Raw genomic sequence first — 18,113 nt, 5'->3', positions numbered from 1 at the left:
AAGAAAAGGCAAATTATGGGTCATAACATGGCACAATGTGTGATAGTACAAGTAACTGAAAGGAGGCCAACCGACCTTTGTGAAGGTCATTCCACTCTGTAGCAACACTTGTCAGCCCCTTTTTAGTAACTTTTGATCTGTTTGAGCTAGACACATTTGATTTTACTATATCTGCAAAGTAAGAGGCAGATGAAGGATTATGTGGCAAAAGCAGCAACTCCATAGTTATGTGGAAAAGGTTGCAGCCACAGAATTAATTAATTCTAGTAGCCCTGGCCATGCCCGACTCTCCGATTCACAGTCTAGCAGTAATATCCTCTCTATAGTACCCTTGTCTGCTAATCTGACATTTCTCCAACTATGGTGCACTTTATGTATCCGAGCCCTTCATAGACATACCTCCCCTACCATGCAATTCTAAAGCCATTATAGTAGCTTTTATCCCCTATGGTGTTGCAAGTCTGTGATAATCTGTCTTTCCGTGCCAAACGTGCAAATACATTTCTGCTCTGTGTTGGTTAGGTATAGTTACTATATAAACATGCTATGCCTGTGAACATAAATGTGTCCCAACAAAACGTGTTATTTACAAGACGTGTACTAATAACCATTCCTCCACTTATTTATGAACTACAGGTCACACTGCAGCAGAACTGACTTGAGAACAAAACAACCCTTATTGTCTTATAAATTTTGTAGCAACAATTAAAAGTAGAAAACAACTAGGACCATCTCAGAAAGCCTGTTTCTTGTGATTCTATCTCAGTGTACAGAGTTATCCCTTTGTGCTCTGAATATGGTTAAAAACGTTTGTTTCCAACTACTGCACATGAAAAAACAGGATGGCATAAACACCGATGTGTGGAGTAGAATTATTTATTACTATTGTGAAGGGAGGGAAAGGGCAGCATGACTCACTTGAGGCCTGACCTATTGTAAGTCACTATATATATATATATATGTGTGACCAAGAGCACAAGTTGCTCGAAACGCGTAACCTGAGAGGTTTTGATTAAAATCTCCCTTACTGCAGCCTACGTGGTCCGTGTCTTCATTTTCGGCAGGAGTGTGCTGTTTGAAGAATTTGTATATATATATATATATATATATATATATATATATATATATACATACATACATACATACATATACATACATACATACAATGGCGACATTTACGCACTGAAAATAAATCAGCACGAAGAAACTGGAGTCCGTTTCTCTTCTCTTGTTTGGGATTCCTGAGGAAAAGGGCTGCGAAGGTGGACAATTGATACACACATATATATATATATATATACATATATATATTTTTTTATGTATATATAATACATGGGATTCTGTAATCCCTATATAAATGCACATCTCCAATTTGAAAAGTTGTCAAAACTCGACTATTATAAGTTATTACAGTCGAATTCTGACATCACAATGCCTGCTGCTACAGCCAGCAGCTGAGGTAAAAGGCAGGTCAGGTAACAGAGCATAACTGAAGCAGCTGTTCAAAGCAACGAAAAGGAAACATTGCTCTATTTTAATAGTTTACAAGCAGATTTATGTTTATTTTTTGCACTCCTTAGACAGAGAAAAGCTAGAATCTCTCTGCATGTTTCTACACATTTTTAAACTGACTTGTATTGAACTGTTTCTAATATCTTCTCGCAACAAATATCGAACAGGCTTTTGAAGTGTTTAACGTTGCATTAAATGTTTTGTCTTTATTCTTCATGTTTGCAAACATGCTCATTCTTTCAAATGAAAAAGCTACGCATAAAGGTTTTAAGTGGTTTGTGGAAAAGGTGATGGTGTTACCATGTATTATATGGGATAAAATACCCCCTGGCGTACAAGATCAGTATAATGCAAGATCTATAACTGTATAAAGAAACTCAGCATTTGACCTAATTCCTCTATATAGTTAGGGAACTCCTTGGTGACTTGTAATATTCTTGTCATGTACGCAGGGGGAAAGAAGGACAGGTACACACTTTTTTTGTGCAAAATAAATGTATCAGATAGGTCCATTCACTGATGCATAAGAATAATGTTTATGACATGCCCTTTATGATGCATTCATCTCCGATCCCATGCACAGAACTCATACTCTACCCCGGTTTTCATAGGTTGGCAAGCTTCCTTTATCTTGGTGATGGCATCAATTTCATCCTTTTGTTTCTTGAGTTCTTGTTCACCAACCTGCCAAAGACAGAAACGTGCAATGATGAAACAAAGGTTGTGTGGTCAAACCATGGGTCCCCAGAACCACTCAGCCATTCAGTTGTATAGAGCTTCAGAGTGGTGTCAACACTATTACTCCCAGCCCACGCCTTACTTTCCTTTGTGAATACTGACTGTTTTAAGCCACACATATAACTCTCATAACAAAGAATAAACAAAAAAGCATGGGCAAGCATTCCATCAATGGATTGTTTAGCTTCAACCCCCTTTGCTTACAAAAAGCATTGGTCATATTCATTGTTTTAGGGATTTTTTAGGGATTTTGTAAAGTATGACCACATTCCACTTGGCAGGAGCCTCAGAACACTTGAGCAACACTTTAGAATGGCAGGAAAAGTAGAGAAAAGTAGCAATACCAGTATCAGTCATCAGTAAAGTGGCTGCCTTGTAATGAATATCACCATTTGCGACCTATGACGGGTTACCATGAAATGTTTGTGTACTAATAAATTCATGCTTAGAATGTTATCTTACTATTGCCTCAGATTGTCTATGGTATCTAAACTGGACAGGATTTTACTAAGAAGCGTAGATCTGCCCGAAACACAGCAATGGCAAGGTGGGGTCACAATCAGAGTTGATATAATGGTCAGTGACTAAGTTTAAGGAGGACCGATAACCTCACCCATATCTGATGAGCGGGTTTGTGTGAATGAATACATAGACAGACACTGATTGAGTAGGTTGATGCTTATGATAGGGAGATATTTTAGTGGATGGTGCTGGAATGAAAGTCCTCTGTGTGACTTTGTGAATCTGTGCCACTCAGCCCTTCTACGATTTCTGGACAGCTCTGTGTTTTGTCTCCAGATAGTTCAACACTTATATCCGCCCAGTGGTGGTGGCCCCTGTGTTTAAATTTTTTTTGAAATCAGAGAAAACACATCTGTGTTTTAATGCCAGGGAAAATCCAAGGTATAACCCATACTGAGCGAATATGGCTACTGCCAACTCGAACAGGGGTCGGTGGGAAGTTACAGCGGTGGCAATGAGATTCTTGTTGAGGCAAAAAGACTATCACAGTACATGAATCAAGGAGGCCTCGTGTATTTCACGACTGTGATATCTGAGGTCAATCTAAGCCCATCGGTGTTTGTGTGTACTGCTGCATTTTGAGCTGGTTATGACTATCTCAGACATCACTGCCCTCACATTCACCCTACCTGCCCTCATCCCCAAAGCAAGATAGGACATGGAATGGAGAAGGTCTCCAGCTTTTGGTGACAGGAGAAGGGTTCCAGCTTTTGTCGTAGTGTAAATGTCCCCTGCATGAGTAAAACTCACTGTTCTCCTTGTGTTTTTACCATCTCCCACGGCAAAGGGTGCATGGGTGTAGACTGACCCATCTAGGGAACAAAAAAACAAGGCGTGTAAGTTGAAACCCTGGTAAAATTCTGTCTCAAGAAGATGAGCCTGTCCTGGAGCCATGTGGTCATCCCAGGTCAGCAGGTCAGCTGCCCAGCAGGACGATGGATCATACTCTATTTCATCATCGAGAAGGATGAACCTGCATAGTCTTGAACCCTTTCCATGTCCTTTGAGCACTTGTACTTACCTTTCTCAAACTCACGATAGAAAAGGAAATAGTCAGTCTTCAAACCCATGGTATGGGGTCTGGCCTCAGAGGTTAGACGTCCCCCTTATAAAGGAACTATTTAAACCAATGCCCTAGCCTTTATTGTAAGGGAAATATAGCTGGTTAAACGTGATGAACCATTGTTCATACCAGGGGCCAATGGCTACTTACGTCACTTTGGTTTGCTGTGGGAGCTCCTGGTTCCTGTGGTCGATCCAACTCCAGGAAATCTCCACCGTGACAGATCAAGGATCCAATGTCATACGAGACAGGACCTACCTAGCCAGAGCTGGCCCACAATCCTTCAAGTGTCTCCAATCCAAAACAAGAGATCATTTGACCTTAACTAATTTCAAGAGACCTGTGAACTTGACTGTGCCCCTAAACGGACATGTTACTGGACATTGGGTCACCAAGGGAACACTTTTTCTGTAGGTAAGGAACATGCTGTTTGGGAACCTGTTTTTGTGAATAAATTAATTATTTTTAACAGTCCCCCTTTTTCATGCCAGAACTGGAACTCCTTTTCAGGGTGGTAACTTTTGCTTGCAACGTCGTTTTGGCACCAGGGCGGCACACCAAAGTAAAGCCTGGATACCAGTGTCATGTTGTATCTGATCATTTACCTTCATTTCTTAAGAGGGAGAGACCAGATGCCTACAAAGAGGCGGAAGTCAACACAAAGCATTCCCCAGAGGCTGGCAAGGGACAAAAGGGTTAATATTAAATTAAAAAAATAGCACCAAATGTAAGAGAGCCATAAAGACCTCTTGGGTTGCAACTTCATCCCAGAAAATGGTGGGGATTCCTTGTTTTCAATGCTTATATCATTTTTGCATATAGTATTTAAGGCAAGGCACTGACTACATTTGTTGGGATGGAGAAAGGTTCCCTGCCTGGCTCTAGGTGCGATTGCGCCGCATTCAAATTCTTCAAAGCAAGCTGTAACTTTTTTGACCACTGCATCAACAAAAATCAAACCTCCAAGTACACTGGAGGTACCTTTTGTGGTTTGGATTAGGCACACCATTTCCACCATCACTAGTGAGCGTAACTACTGTTAGTTCACCAGACTATAGAGGACTGACCATGTGTAGCAATACTGTTAAGAGAGGGAAGGGAATGTGTTGGGATCTATGCTTCTTGGAATTGTGGGGATGTTGCTAGGAGGTTAGAATGTTATGATGTGAATAGCAGACAGTACAGAGGAAGCTGTGGAAGGAGCTGGAGGTCTCTTCACTTCTGACTAATAAAGACTTACTTCAACTATATAACCTGGATTGAAGATATCTTCTTTACATTGGCGACGAGGGAACCCTATACTCTGGCAGGGGCAGAGATTGGAATTGACCTCCACCCCTGGATGATACTACAACTGGATTGGACTGTGGTATACAATTTACTCCTCCAACTTTGTTTCTTACTTTTCTTCTCAAGGCAGCAGCAACCTTGTGGTATGTACATTTTACCCTATATACTGCTCTCTATCTAAATCCTGGAAGTAGATAGATAGATTGAGTTTTATTCAAATTTCGAATTCTTTGACTGGCAGCTGTGCGACAAGATTTTCATTTCATTATCTTGCCACCTTTGCGCTTTATTTTTGAACATTGCTGAAGCGTTTTTTCATCTCTATGTTGGTAACGCTGAATGTTTAAGGAAGATTTTAAAGATTTCTACATTTTTCTCAAATCGCATCTTTCTTTGGGATTCTTCGCAAGCGTCTACGTGGGAGCGTCATTGCGTGATTCAGTGTGGCGGCCATCTTGGTTGTCCAGGAAGCTTCGTTTGCCCATTCAGATGTGTTTATGGGCTGTCTAGTATTTGAGACTGTTTTCCCTTTAGAGCGTTATCCTCCCGCTTGCCGGTTGAACTGAATTTAGACTGCTGAACTGCCGATTTCTTCCCTGATTGGATTGCAATACTGCTGAACTGCCGATTTCTTCCCTGATTGGATTGCAATTAATTCTACTTTGAGTATTTACTTATTTACTGTATTAATCTTCTTTGATTTAAAAAAAAGAAGGGAAAAAGGTGCTGTTAATTGTTTACAAAGGTGCTATTGATTATTTACAAAGGTGCTATTGACTATTTACCATGGGTGATCAAACCTTTTCTACTCCCCCTTCCTTCCTCCCTACTCCTGGTGAACCCCCAATACCTTGGAAAGAATGGAAGAAATTGTTCCTCACATATGTTTTAGCATCTGGTGCGGACAAATATGGTGCTGTTCGCAAACAAGCCATTCTTCTTCATAATTTGGGGGTGGAAGGTAGAAGATTATACGAAGATTTGCCCGAGATATCTTTAGGTGTGGGAGATGGTCATGCTGCTAATGTCTATGACATGAGTATGTTGATGCTAGAGAAAAGGTTCATCACAAAAATTAATACTCTTTTAGAAAGGCATAAGTTCTTTTGTCGGGTTCAAAAAGCAGATGAAGATGTTGCAACTTATGTGGCAGACTTGCGGGGATTGTCACTTAATTGTCAGTTTAAAGATTTGACAGATTCTCTGATCCGTGATCAGATCGTCAGGTGCACTAATAACAAAAGGGTGCGAGAGAAGTTACTTAGTAAAGATTGTAACTTAGAAGAAGCTATTGAGATCGTTAAAGCTATAGAAAATACTGACTTATGGATAAAGGAAATGGATAAATGTTCTGGTTCTATATCTAAAGATAGTGTGGCAAAGGAATCAGAGTCTAGTGTAAAATCTCAAACACAAGCATTTGTTGATGAAACTAAAGTTGTTAAGAAGTTTGATTCTAAAAGCAATAAGTTGTCTAACTACCATCCTCCAAATTATCGTCCTCCAAATTTTGTGCAACAAGGGAATTCACACCTTGTGAAATGTTATAGATGCGGATCTCCAGGACACATTGCATCGAGTCCTCGTTGTACAGCTAGAAATGCTATTTGCAGAGGATGTGGAAAGAGGGGTCACGTAGTTAAAGCTTGCAATGCTAAGACTCAATATGTTAATGAAATTGATGACTCTTGCGAAAATATTGAGAATTTAATGCTGTGTGTAGATGGGCTGGTTTTAAGTGAAAATTGTCCTTGCGTACAAGACCCTATTTGTCTTGTTGATGTGGCTACTGAGAGTACTGATAAGCTTGAGAAGCCACATTGTTTAATCAATTTTGATTCTAGAGATCCTATGCATGCTCAAACTAGAAATGTTAACATGCTGGTAGATTCAGGAAGCCTTTATACCCTGTTGTCCAAAGATATGTATGTAGAAATTTGGGATGGTGATGTGGATCTCAACTCTTGGACCTCTCCGGATATAAGAGCTGTAGGATATGGTGGAAAGACCATTGACATCTTGGGTCTCAAATGGATGGTAATCACATTTCAAAATAAAAAAGTGTTTGGGAGAGTGTATCTCACTAAGCAAGGGTCTAACCTGCTTGGTTGGCGTCACCAGAAAGATCTAGGAATTGTACTAAATCCCAATGCTCCTGAACCTGTTTCTTCATTCTCTGTTCTTAATGTTGATACTTTTGAGACAGATGTGATGAAGAAGTTTCCTAATGTTTTTACGGAAAATTGAAAGGATTTTCTCATAAGATCATTCTTAAGAAAAATGCGGTAGCTGTGGTTCATAAAGTAAGAAATTTACCACACTTGATGAGAGAACCCCTGAAAGTAGAATTGGATAAATTATTAAATCTGAAGATTATAGAACCTATTGAGGCATCTGAGTGGCTCGCCCCCATTGTGGTCGCGCCCAAGGATGGTGGGACCAAAATTCGTCTCTGTGTAGACTTACGCGATCTAAATAAGAATATATGGGTCGATAGGCAACCATTGCCTAATATTTCTGAAATGTTAAGTGCCATGGGCGGTGGTGTGATATTCAGTGTAATTGACATGTCTGCAGCCTATCACCAAATTGACTTAGACGAGAAATCAAGACACCTTACCTCGTTTGTAACTCCACTGGGGGCATTTCGCTATTGCAGGATGCCATTTGGGTTGGCTTCAGCGTCAGCGGTGTTTCAGAGAGTGATGGAAAGAGTCTTAGGAGGTATTGAGAATGTATTATGTTTTCAGGATGACGTATTAGTAGTTGGAAAGGATTGTCAACATCATGATAAAATTTTAACAAGTTCTGGAGCGTATGGAGGTTAATGGTCTAACCATAAAAAAGGAAAAATGTCAATTGAAGAGAGATTGTGTGACGTATCTAGGTCATGAGATATCAGGTTTAGGTATTAAACCAAAGAAAAGCATAATTTCTGCAATTAATGATGCTCCTACGCCAACAACTAAAGATCAGCTAAGATCTTTTTTGGGGTTAGCTGAATATTGTTCTAAGTTTATTAGGAATTTTTCAGATGTGGTTGAGCCTTTGAGGCGTTTAATGAAGAATGGTGTGGTTTTTGAATGGGATCAAGAATGTGAGAATTCTTTTAAGCGCGTGAAAGTAGGAATTATTCATGCACCTACTTTAGGTCATTTTGACGTTAAGGCCAAAACTTTGGTTACCACTGATGCTAGTGCTGTGGGACTTGGGGCTGTACTCTCTCAGGTATCTGATGGTGTGGAAAGGATTATAGGTTTTGCATCTAGGAGGTTACAGGGTGCAGAAGTGTCTTACTCGGTGATTGAGAGGGAGGCTCTTGCTTGCACATGGGGAATTAAGCACTTTAGATATTTTCTTTGGGGTTTGCCCTTCAAAGTGCGTACAGATCATAAGCCTCTTGTACATTTATTTAAAGGAGGTAGAGGCTTGGAGGGTAATGTCACCCCTAGGATATCGAAATGGATTTTATCAGTACTTGATTATAATTTTCAGATGGAATATGTGAGAGGAGAGAAAAATGTTATTGCGGATTGTTTGTCCAGGATGCCTGTAGACTTAGTAGATCTGGTAGAAGTTGAAGACCCTGCAATTAGTTGTGATGAGATTCTTGCTTTTGATAAAAGTGATTGGGAATCTGCCATGGCTGATGATCAAATAATTCCTTTGGTTATGAAACTTGTCTCTGGGGGGTGGTCTAAGGAATCCTCCAATGACACTCGCTTGAAGGGTTATTCTAATGTGGAAGCTGAATTGAGTGTATCTGAGGGCAAGTTGTGGAGGAGAAACCGTTTGGTGCCACCGTGTAATCTTAGATCAAAGATCATGAATATTGCTCATGAAGGTCATTTGGGGAGGAACATGACCAAGAGAAGGATTCGCGAATCCTATTGGTGGCCAGGGATGGATGGTGAGATTGATGAGTTAGTCAGGAATTGTCATGCGTGTGCTGCTAGCGATAAAACGAAAGTCATTAGGCAGCCTTCTCTCTCCTGTGTTGAATTTCCGGTAAGGCCCTGGGAGAAATTAGCGATTGATTTCTTGGGACCAATTTCTAAATTAGGTACTCGGAATAGATTCATAATGGTTCTTGTGGACTATCATTCTAAGTGGTTTGTAATGGAGTCCACTGAAAGTATTGACACTAAGAGAGTGATAAACTTTTTGGAAAGAACATTTTTAAATGAAGGTATTCCAAAAACTTTGGTATCAGATAATGGTGTGCAGCTGGTATCAAGACAAATGAAGGAGTTTTTGGATGGCATGGGGATTTGTCATGAGAAGGTTGCATTGTTTAGGCCACAGGCCAATGGCCTTGTGGAAAGGATCAATAGATTATTGATGGAGAACATTCAGTTGTCATTAGCGAATGGTTTGATGTGGGCTGAGGAGCTTAAGAAAATGGTCTGGTCTTATAGAATAACTCCACATTCAGTCACCGGTATCTCTCCTTTTGTCTCCCTAAAAGGGCGTGAGCCTGGTTTGAAGGAAGTTCCGGGTTGGCTGAAGAACAAAGAATGTGTGTGGGTTGACCGATCTAGTGTGAAAGATTGTGTTGTCAGTAGGCAGCGTGATTCTACAGATTCATACAATCTCAGAATGAGGGTGAAAGATCCGAATATATGTGTTGGTGATTGGGTAGTGACAAAGAGATGTGGTATTGTAACTAAAGGTGAAAGCAAATATTCTCAACCTAAACAAGTAAAGTTTGTGAAGAAAAATGTTCTCATTCTAAATGATGGTTCTGCTTGGAGCTGTGGCAATGTTGCAAAGTGTAATGCTCCATAGACTTTTATTTGTTCCTGTATGCTTTATTTTTCTTTATATATTTCATTTGTACATTTCTTCTGATATTGTAATGGGGGGAGATGTGTTGGGATCTATGCTTCTTGGAATTGTGGGGATGTTGCTAGGAGGTTAGAATGTTATGATGTGAATAGCAGACAGTACAGAGGAAGCTGTGGAAGGAGCTGGAGGTCTCTTCACTTCTGACTAATAAAGACTTACTTCAACTATATAACCTGGATTGAAGATATCTTCTTTACAGAAGGCATGCCCTTTTACTTGTCCATGACAGGGACAGTCACCTGCAGGCCTCTCCCACCCTTTCATTGGTCTGCCAGTCCATTGAAAATGGATCCTTCCCACATTTATGTGGGACTTGGATCTTGCTTGTGTGAACCATCGTGGTGTAGAGGATGCATGGCCATCTGTGTGTGGCAGAGGTGGCCATAGCCACACTGGGATCCATTTTGTATTTGCTACCTCCAAGTGCTGCATTAGATGGAGGGTTGGGGAGAGCCAAGACAGTAGATGTAAACAGCAGGACTCGCTCAGGGCATTCCAAAGACTGTTTTGTAGTCAGTCAAACATTTACAGGTGGGGGAGAGGGGACAAAGGGCCCCTGTGAAGATAGGGAGTTTTCCCTCTGTTAATCCACTGTTCTTTAGGAGAGCTGTGTCCCACAGATTAAAAGGTAGTTAAGTGGCAGCCCATTGTAGATGATCCCTGGCATTTATATGCTTTTGTGTTCTTATTTTGGGTTTCTTTTACCCTGTAGACTTCCAGCTCCACCCCACCTTCTTGTTCATTATCTAGACATTGGTACTGGTATGGACACAGGATCCACCAGAGTTGCCTACATTAATAGCAGGTGGAAATGTACTTCTACTTGCACACATGAGATGATTCTACAAGGAGGACTACAACTGGAACAACTGCTGCACTTGTTGGTTTAGTTCATGAAGTGGTTGACATTACAATATTGCAAAGCATCCAGCCACATAAAAAGAACCAACACATGTTCAAATTGAACAGGAATGGTGCTGTGCATACACAGCAACAACCAGATATTTTCTGAAGCAAGGACACATGCTGCGTTCAGTTAATTCCTGCTCTGTGGGCCAATGTTAGTGAACGCCTCTGAAGTAGGTTTGCCCCAGTGGCTTTAAAGCACCTAAGTGTAATAAAGTGAAAGGCCACAGACCTGCAGTCTTCTATCGTATAAACACAACTGTTGCCAGTAGAACCACTCATAGGAAATGGGAAAAAACAAAGACACGCGTGCAAGTCAGGAAGAAAGGAGATATTGTGAAAAGCTTCTTCCCTAATTCACTACTACTTCTCATACATCATTCTCCAATCCTTCACCTCTTTGAATAATTCCCTCTGCTCACATGTAAGACTTTGCCCTCAGAATGGAAAACAACTTACGCTGAAGATTTCTACGTAGTAGTTGATGAGATCCTCCACGACCTGGCCGGCCTTGTTGTCTTGGCCGTCCGCCTGGAAGAGCGTTGGACCAAAAACGATGGCCAGATTGTGAGTATTCATTTGGTTCGAGCCGGAGAAGCACTGGACCCTGCGGGAGCGAAGGAGAGCTCATTAATGACTGGCTTACAATCAGTCTTCAGGGGCAGGGGCGGCTCCCAAGCTTTTCAGGAGTTTGGACTCTGATAATGACAAAATAATGACAACATGCTGCACATGGGAACCTGGTTGGTCAGTCGAGCGGCTGAAGCTTCAAAGCTCATGACCTACATCTAGTGAGTAAATCTTGGTTGATAAACACTCGCGCCCATCACAACTTTTGTATGAAACCAGTGGTGTTGTCTGAAGGTTGTGGCAGACAAAGTGCAGACAAATCAAGACATAGTGTTGGGAGTTTTAAAAGCCAGGAGCTGTAGAGAGTGTATTTTAGCTGAAGAAATAGATACGAAATATAAATGTAAATGGAAGAATGCAAAATAACAGCTGAATGGGGGCTATTGTGGCCCGTTGCTTCAGACAGTTCATAAGTTCACATTTCACATATGCAGGTAACAGGTTTACAAAGAACATGATTATGGTTCAGGTGTGATGTTGAACACTCATCTTTTCTGTTGCCTAGAGGATCTGAACAAGGCTCACTCCTGTGAAGGAGGACGGTCAGGCCTGGGACCCAGGGAGCACCCCTGTACCCAAGAGGGGTTTTCATGAAAGCTCCATGCTATATCCTGTGGTTTTTGCCTCTCTGTAAGCACAATTATTCAAATAGCATGACCATAGCTAGCTTTAGGAGTCCTTGGGTGGGGGAGGGGGGGGGGGCAGGGGGATGATCACAATATTCAGGTGAGGGGTGAGTTTTAATGTGTCAGGAAATATTTCTAAGTAGAGGTGAAGCATGTAGAAGCAGGTAGAGTGTTGAAGCTCATCTCTGGGTCAGTCCCTACACAATGTGACAATTTTGGGGTTTGTTTTTACCACTTAGGATGTTTGTGTTGCTCAAATGTAGTATTTAATTTGTAAAAGAATGAGTGCCAGTGGCAAAAGCTCTGCTCAGAAGCCCGCGGCCAGCACTGATGCGCCGAATACGGAGGCTGCGTACCCTGGAAGCCACCTCGTGCATCTTTAATCAAATACCAGACACTCCCTGCCCCACTCTTGCAGGCCCCTACTTTTTCCCTTTGTGACAGACTTTCCACTTAGTACCTATTTCCCTCTCTTTTACTCGATATATGTCTGATGCAGAGAAGAAAGTGCTGCTCCCCAAAAATAAGTGCCAGTGGCCCCCGCCGGAAACCACTGGCTCAAATTAAGCACTGCTCAGACGTAATTCTATGCTTTCAACAAAATTAATATGGACTTTACAGCAGCTTTCGCTGGCCCCTTTCCTGCTTTTATCTCATCAGAGTTTCAGGTTAAAGTAATTACTATTTATTCTGCTTGGCTAGTTCTGACATATACCACTTAGTGCCTGCCTTGACTGATAGTCCACAGTGGCACCGGCAGAACCAGCCAGAGGTGTAGGGTGGTTGTGGCTGTATACAACTCTGTGACCTTCCCTTAAGGTCTTGGACGAGAGAGGCCTCCCAGGAAAGGGGTGAGTGCCTCTTTCCTATGTGAAGGGTACTGTGGGGCATACCCTGGGCTATTGAAATCTCTATCCACTCTCTGCTTTTGGGACCTGATAGCGGGCACTGAGTGTTCACAGAGGACACTGAATGTCCACAATTAAAGTGCAAAGCAATCTTGCTCCAGAGGAACACGTCTACAGGAGAAGGGTGCGCAGGCAATGCTTTATGCATTGCTTCATGGGCTGTGCCTTCCATGGAGGTATAGGGATGACTGAAGACAGGCAGATGTTTCAATTGGTCAATCAAAAACCACCACTCCTCCACCTTTTGAAAGACTGAAACCTCTTTTCCGAATCAATGATCACTATGGTGCTTTACTCAGTTGATGAGATAGAACGTGGTGCTAAGGATACGATTTTCTAGAGCGGCCTTTGAGCAAAAACACCACCTTCTCCTTGAACCACATTAAAGGTTATGCACACCCCCAGATTTTGCTTTCTCACCGATACAAGTGATTGATCAGTGCCTTCAGCGTGGCTTTGTTCACTGGAGGGAGGCTCTTCAGCAGCTGCTGGTACTGCCTGATCTTCTCATCTTCATAGTTGATAGCTGGAAGGAGAAAACAAGTGACTTAAATTGCCATTCATTTCAGGAAAACAAAGGGTTCTTGAAGATGGGTAGGAACAGCTCCTGCCTAGTAAGGAATCTGGCTGCATAAATGGGCCTGAGGACCGGCCCTCTGCAAGGTCTCATAAAGGGCAGAGTCGCAGCTTAAATAAATACATGTAAAGTGCTAATAAGAGATTTAAAAAAGATTTAGGAGCAATTTGCTGACATTCCCAAATGCCTGTACATCCTGGAAGAGAAGATAAGAAAATATTGTCTCAAACTCAGCAGGTCCAACACTGCGCTTTGGCTGTAATTTCGTGAAACATGGTGCAGTAACACATCCTTTGTCTCCTCCAAGGGTATCAATTCCTCCACTATCTTTCTCGTAAATGCAGAGTTCAATGTATGCAATAACTACAGCAGCCTTCACTACTAGCTCTGGACATCAACGCAAACTCTGTTTGCATTCTTTTCAATTGAAACCTAGACTAGAGAAATGGACTGTATTTTGACCTTCTGGAAATTCACCTTGACATGATCAAAGCAGTAAAAAATGAGGCCTCAAGATGTGTTTTCAATGCAATCGGTCTCGCCTTTGGGACCATATATGTATTTAGCTATGCAGCACATTAGCTTGTGTGCTGAAACATCTACTGTTCTTTAACCGCTTCTGCCGCGGTGGTTTGATTAAGTGGGCGGGGACACGCCAGCCAACGGACATGCGCAGCACTACGAAGATAGTGCTCGTGACGGCCATTGGCCGACGGGCACAACAAAGGGGATACCATAGAGGGAAAGTAAGCGCCAAACTATGTGACACACCAGGTATGGGAACACATGAAGAGAAATGCTGCCTATCTGCGGGAAATGGTATTGGCCAAAGCCCTGTTTTTAATATAAAATCAGGGCCTTTGGTGGTCATATCACTGAAAATAACAAGATTTGAAAAAAATATTATTGTCTACGGGTGCTCGAGGAAGACAAGAATTTTACTGACCTCTGCTGGTCGTTTTCTATCAAGAAAGTTAAATAGAGGCAGTTGCCAGAAAGAAAAAAAAACCCAAGTGGAAACCAATTCTGGTATTTTACTGACCTCTACTGGTTGTTTTCTATCAAGACAGATAAATACAGGCAGTTGAACAGATAAAAAGTCCCTAAGCAAAAGCGGAAGCAGACAAGTCCTGGGGCTGATCTCCAGAGCCCATAAAGTACATACAACAGATCTTCCAGACAGCGCAAGCGCTGTTTAGGCTCGACCTAAAGAGGACCCCTATGGTAGCACATGTAAAAAAGCCTCAGGTAAGAAAGAAGATCAATTTTTACCTGACCTAATAATGCCTATCCTACGCAACCCATGTACGTCTGCAGTAGATTCTACCCCTCCACCCATAAAATGCTCCTCCATTCTTCTAAGTTCATAAAGCACAAGAATGCCACTGCAAGACACCCACCGGCCCCTAGTCCTTGCCATTTGTTTTTAATCAAACAAGGACAGATCTCTTCCTATCCAGAGGATCTGTGATGCAATACTTGCCCTAGTCCTCATGCCACTTAGAAATTATTTTCTCTTAGAGGGGCCAGGAAGATGGTGGGAGTCTCTCCTAGATGAAGATCAGAACCTGTTGGGTCAGTGAGAAGACGCCAAATAACTAGATATGGGAAGCTCCTACTAGGTAAGACATTCTACGAGGAACTGCCATACCCACTCAAACTCAACACATCCTCCAGCAGATATGAGTGTTTCCTGATCCAGAGAGTGTAAAAGAACAGGAAACTACATAAAAGCAACATACCATGGGACCAAAAGCCTCTACGATCCTCAAGATGGAGGAGTGATACCAGAAGTAAATGACTCCTGGTGGAGGACAATGATTTGAAGCACAGTTGAAAGTGCTTTCCCTGTGGTGAACTTTCAAGGCTCCATTAAATCAGATCCTCCAGTTGGGATTCAAGGACAGCTTTGCCTGGGTCAGTGATTTGATTTAATATATTTATACAGCGCACCCCTACCAGAGATGATGCTCCAGCGCCACTGATCATACTCTGTCCTGGAGTGCAAATAACATTTAAGTGATAATCAGCCGGGTCTTCGAAGATTATATTTTATTTAGTATATTTTTATTATTATTTTTATTTTTAGACATTACACAAATACCCTGGATAGACATACATCCCTCAGAAAAGCTACTAATTCTCTCATTTGAAGAGAATAAGGAAGTGAACAGGGACCCAAGCACTTTGTGCTCAATGAAGAAGTCCACACATCAGGAACACGCCTGGGACTGCCTGTGTTTCTGCTCATGGGGGATGTACAGTGGAGAAGTGTGGCTCACTGGTAGTGGAGAAGTGTGGCTCACTGGTTAGAAGCGGCAGACCCTGAAGCAGAGGTCGGCCCGGGACCAGGGTTCAATTCCTGACGCGGCAGGGTCTTGGGTCAATGTCCGCGGACTCGATAATTCTCGCCTAGGTGCCTATGCTAATGAATATGCTACTTACCAGTATGCATCTGTTCTTGGCATGTAGGGCTGCTAACATTCATATCTTTGCATTAGATCGCCACCTAGTGTTGGGTCCGGATGATCGCACATTGTTGTCCTGGAAGAGTCTTCGAAGTATCCTGAGATGGGTGGCTCCTCCCCTGGACTACAGTGCGCATGGGCATCGGCTCCATCCCCAGATTGTTTTTAGCCATTGTGGCAGAGGATGGAGTGGCAAGTGTAAAGGATGTCCATGCTAGTGATTAAATACAATAGTATATCTGCAGCTGCGACAGGCACCGGGGAGGAGGGTGGGCGATATGAATGTTAGCAGCCCTACATGCCAAGAACAGATGCATACTGGTAAGTAGCATATTCAGTTCGAGGCATGTGGGCTGCTAAATTCATATCTTTGCATAGAATACATAGCAGTCCCTCCATCAGCGGCGGTTGCCCGTGCCAGCTGCAGAAACCTGAAAAAGTGTCTTGAGAACAGCCTGCCCTACAGCCGCTTGCTGTTTGGAATGTACATCAACACAGTAGTGTTTTGTAAAGGTATGTGGTGTAACCCACGTGGCTGCTCTGCAAATATCCTCTAGAGGAATGTTTCCCAGGAAAGCCATGGATGCCCCCAACTTGCGTGTGGAATGTGCCTTTGGGGGTATTGTTAAAGTGCGCTTGGCTTTATGATAACAGATTTGGATGCACTTAACAATCCATCTGGCTATTCCTGCTTTGGAAATTGGGTTGCCTTTGTGTTGTGGTGAGAAGGCAACAAAGAGTTGTTTTGTCTTCCTAAAGTGTTGTGTCCTGTCTATGTAGTACATCAATGCCCTCCGTACGTCCAAGGTATGGAGCATCCTTTCCGCCACTGTTTGTGGGTTCTGGAAGAATGCAGGCAAATCGATAGTTTGGTTGAGATGAAAATGTGACACCACCTTTGGGAGGAATTTGGGGTTAGTACGTAGTACCACCCTATTTGGATGAATCTGGATGAAAGGCTCTTGTATCGTGAGTGCTTGCAACTCACTTACGCGTCTTAGTGACGTAATGGCAATTAGGAAAGCAACTTTCCACGTTAGGAATTGCAGTTCGCACGAGTGCATTGGCTCAAACGGTGGTCCCATCAGCCTGGTGAGGACCACATTGAGGTTCCACACGGGAGCTGGCGGTGTTCTTGGGGGAATGACTCGTTTCAGTCCTTCAAGAAACGCTTTAATGGCAGGCACCCTGAAGACTGAGAGATGCTGCCTATTTTGAAGGTAAGCTGCGATGGCGGATAGATGTATCCGAATAGAAGTGTACGCTAGTTTGCACTTGTAAAGGTGTAACAGATAGCAAATGATGTTAGGGATAGATGCATCAAGCGGGTTTATGTCATTGTCTGCACAGTAAATGACAAAACGCTTCCACTTTGCGGCATAGCATGCTCTGGTTGACGGCTTCCTTGCCTCCTTGATGATGTTCATGCATTCAGGAGGTAGGTTCAGGTATCCAAACTCTAAGACTTCAGGAGCCAGATCGCTAGGTTGAGCTGTTGCGGATCTGGATGCTGAATTTCTCCATGGTTCTGCGTCAGAAGTCTGGGCGTGAGGCGCAGTCTTTGATGCGGGACCACTGAGAGCTCGAGGAACGTGGTGTACCATGCCTGGCGCGCCCACGTTGGAGCAACTAGGATGAGTGTCATGGAGTGTTGCCGTAGTTTCCTCGCCACCAGTGGTATCAGGGGTGTCGGGGGAAAAGCGTAAGCAAATTTGCCTGACCAGTTCATCCATATCGCATTGCCCTGCGATTGGGGGTGTGGGAACCTGGCGGCGAAGCTTTGGCATTTTGCGTTCTCCCTTGTGGCGAACAGGTCTATGTCTGGACGCCCCCACCTTTGGAAGTACGGCTGGAGTACTGATGGATGTATCTCCCACTCGTGCATTTGATGACTGTATCTGCTGAGCAGATCCGCCATCTGATTGTCCTTCCCCGGGAGGTGTTCTGCCATGAGGAAGATGTTCCTCTGAATGGCCCACTTCCACATGCTCTGAGCCAGGTGAGACAGCTGTGGTGAGTGGGTGC

At 42.8% G+C, this 18,113-nt stretch overlaps 1 protein-coding gene across 9 annotated transcripts in view; it reads right to left on the bottom strand.

The window, feature by feature from the left end:
• The window catches only part of ARAP1 (ArfGAP with RhoGAP domain, ankyrin repeat and PH domain 1), a 768,097-nt gene that overhangs the window by 67,708 nt on the left and 682,276 nt on the right, over nt 1-18,113 (bottom strand). For all 9 annotated transcript variants that reach the window (XM_086933788.1, XM_086933791.1, XM_086933794.1 and 6 more), the window contains exons 25-27: nt 13,464-13,569; nt 11,339-11,486; nt 2,110-2,196 (exon numbers count right to left, since the gene is read on the bottom strand). In XM_086933788.1, the coding sequence (XP_086789914.1) occupies nt 2,110-2,196; nt 11,339-11,486; nt 13,464-13,569 (341 nt within the window). The remainder of the gene's footprint in view (nt 1-2,109; nt 2,197-11,338; nt 11,487-13,463; nt 13,570-18,113) is intronic.

Source organism: Lissotriton vulgaris, chromosome 8 (assembly GCF_964263255.1).
Source record: "Lissotriton vulgaris chromosome 8, aLisVul1.2, whole genome shotgun sequence".
NCBI lineage: Eukaryota > Metazoa > Chordata > Amphibia > Caudata > Salamandridae > Lissotriton > Lissotriton vulgaris.
This window is presented reverse-complemented; position numbering and strand designations above follow the sequence as displayed.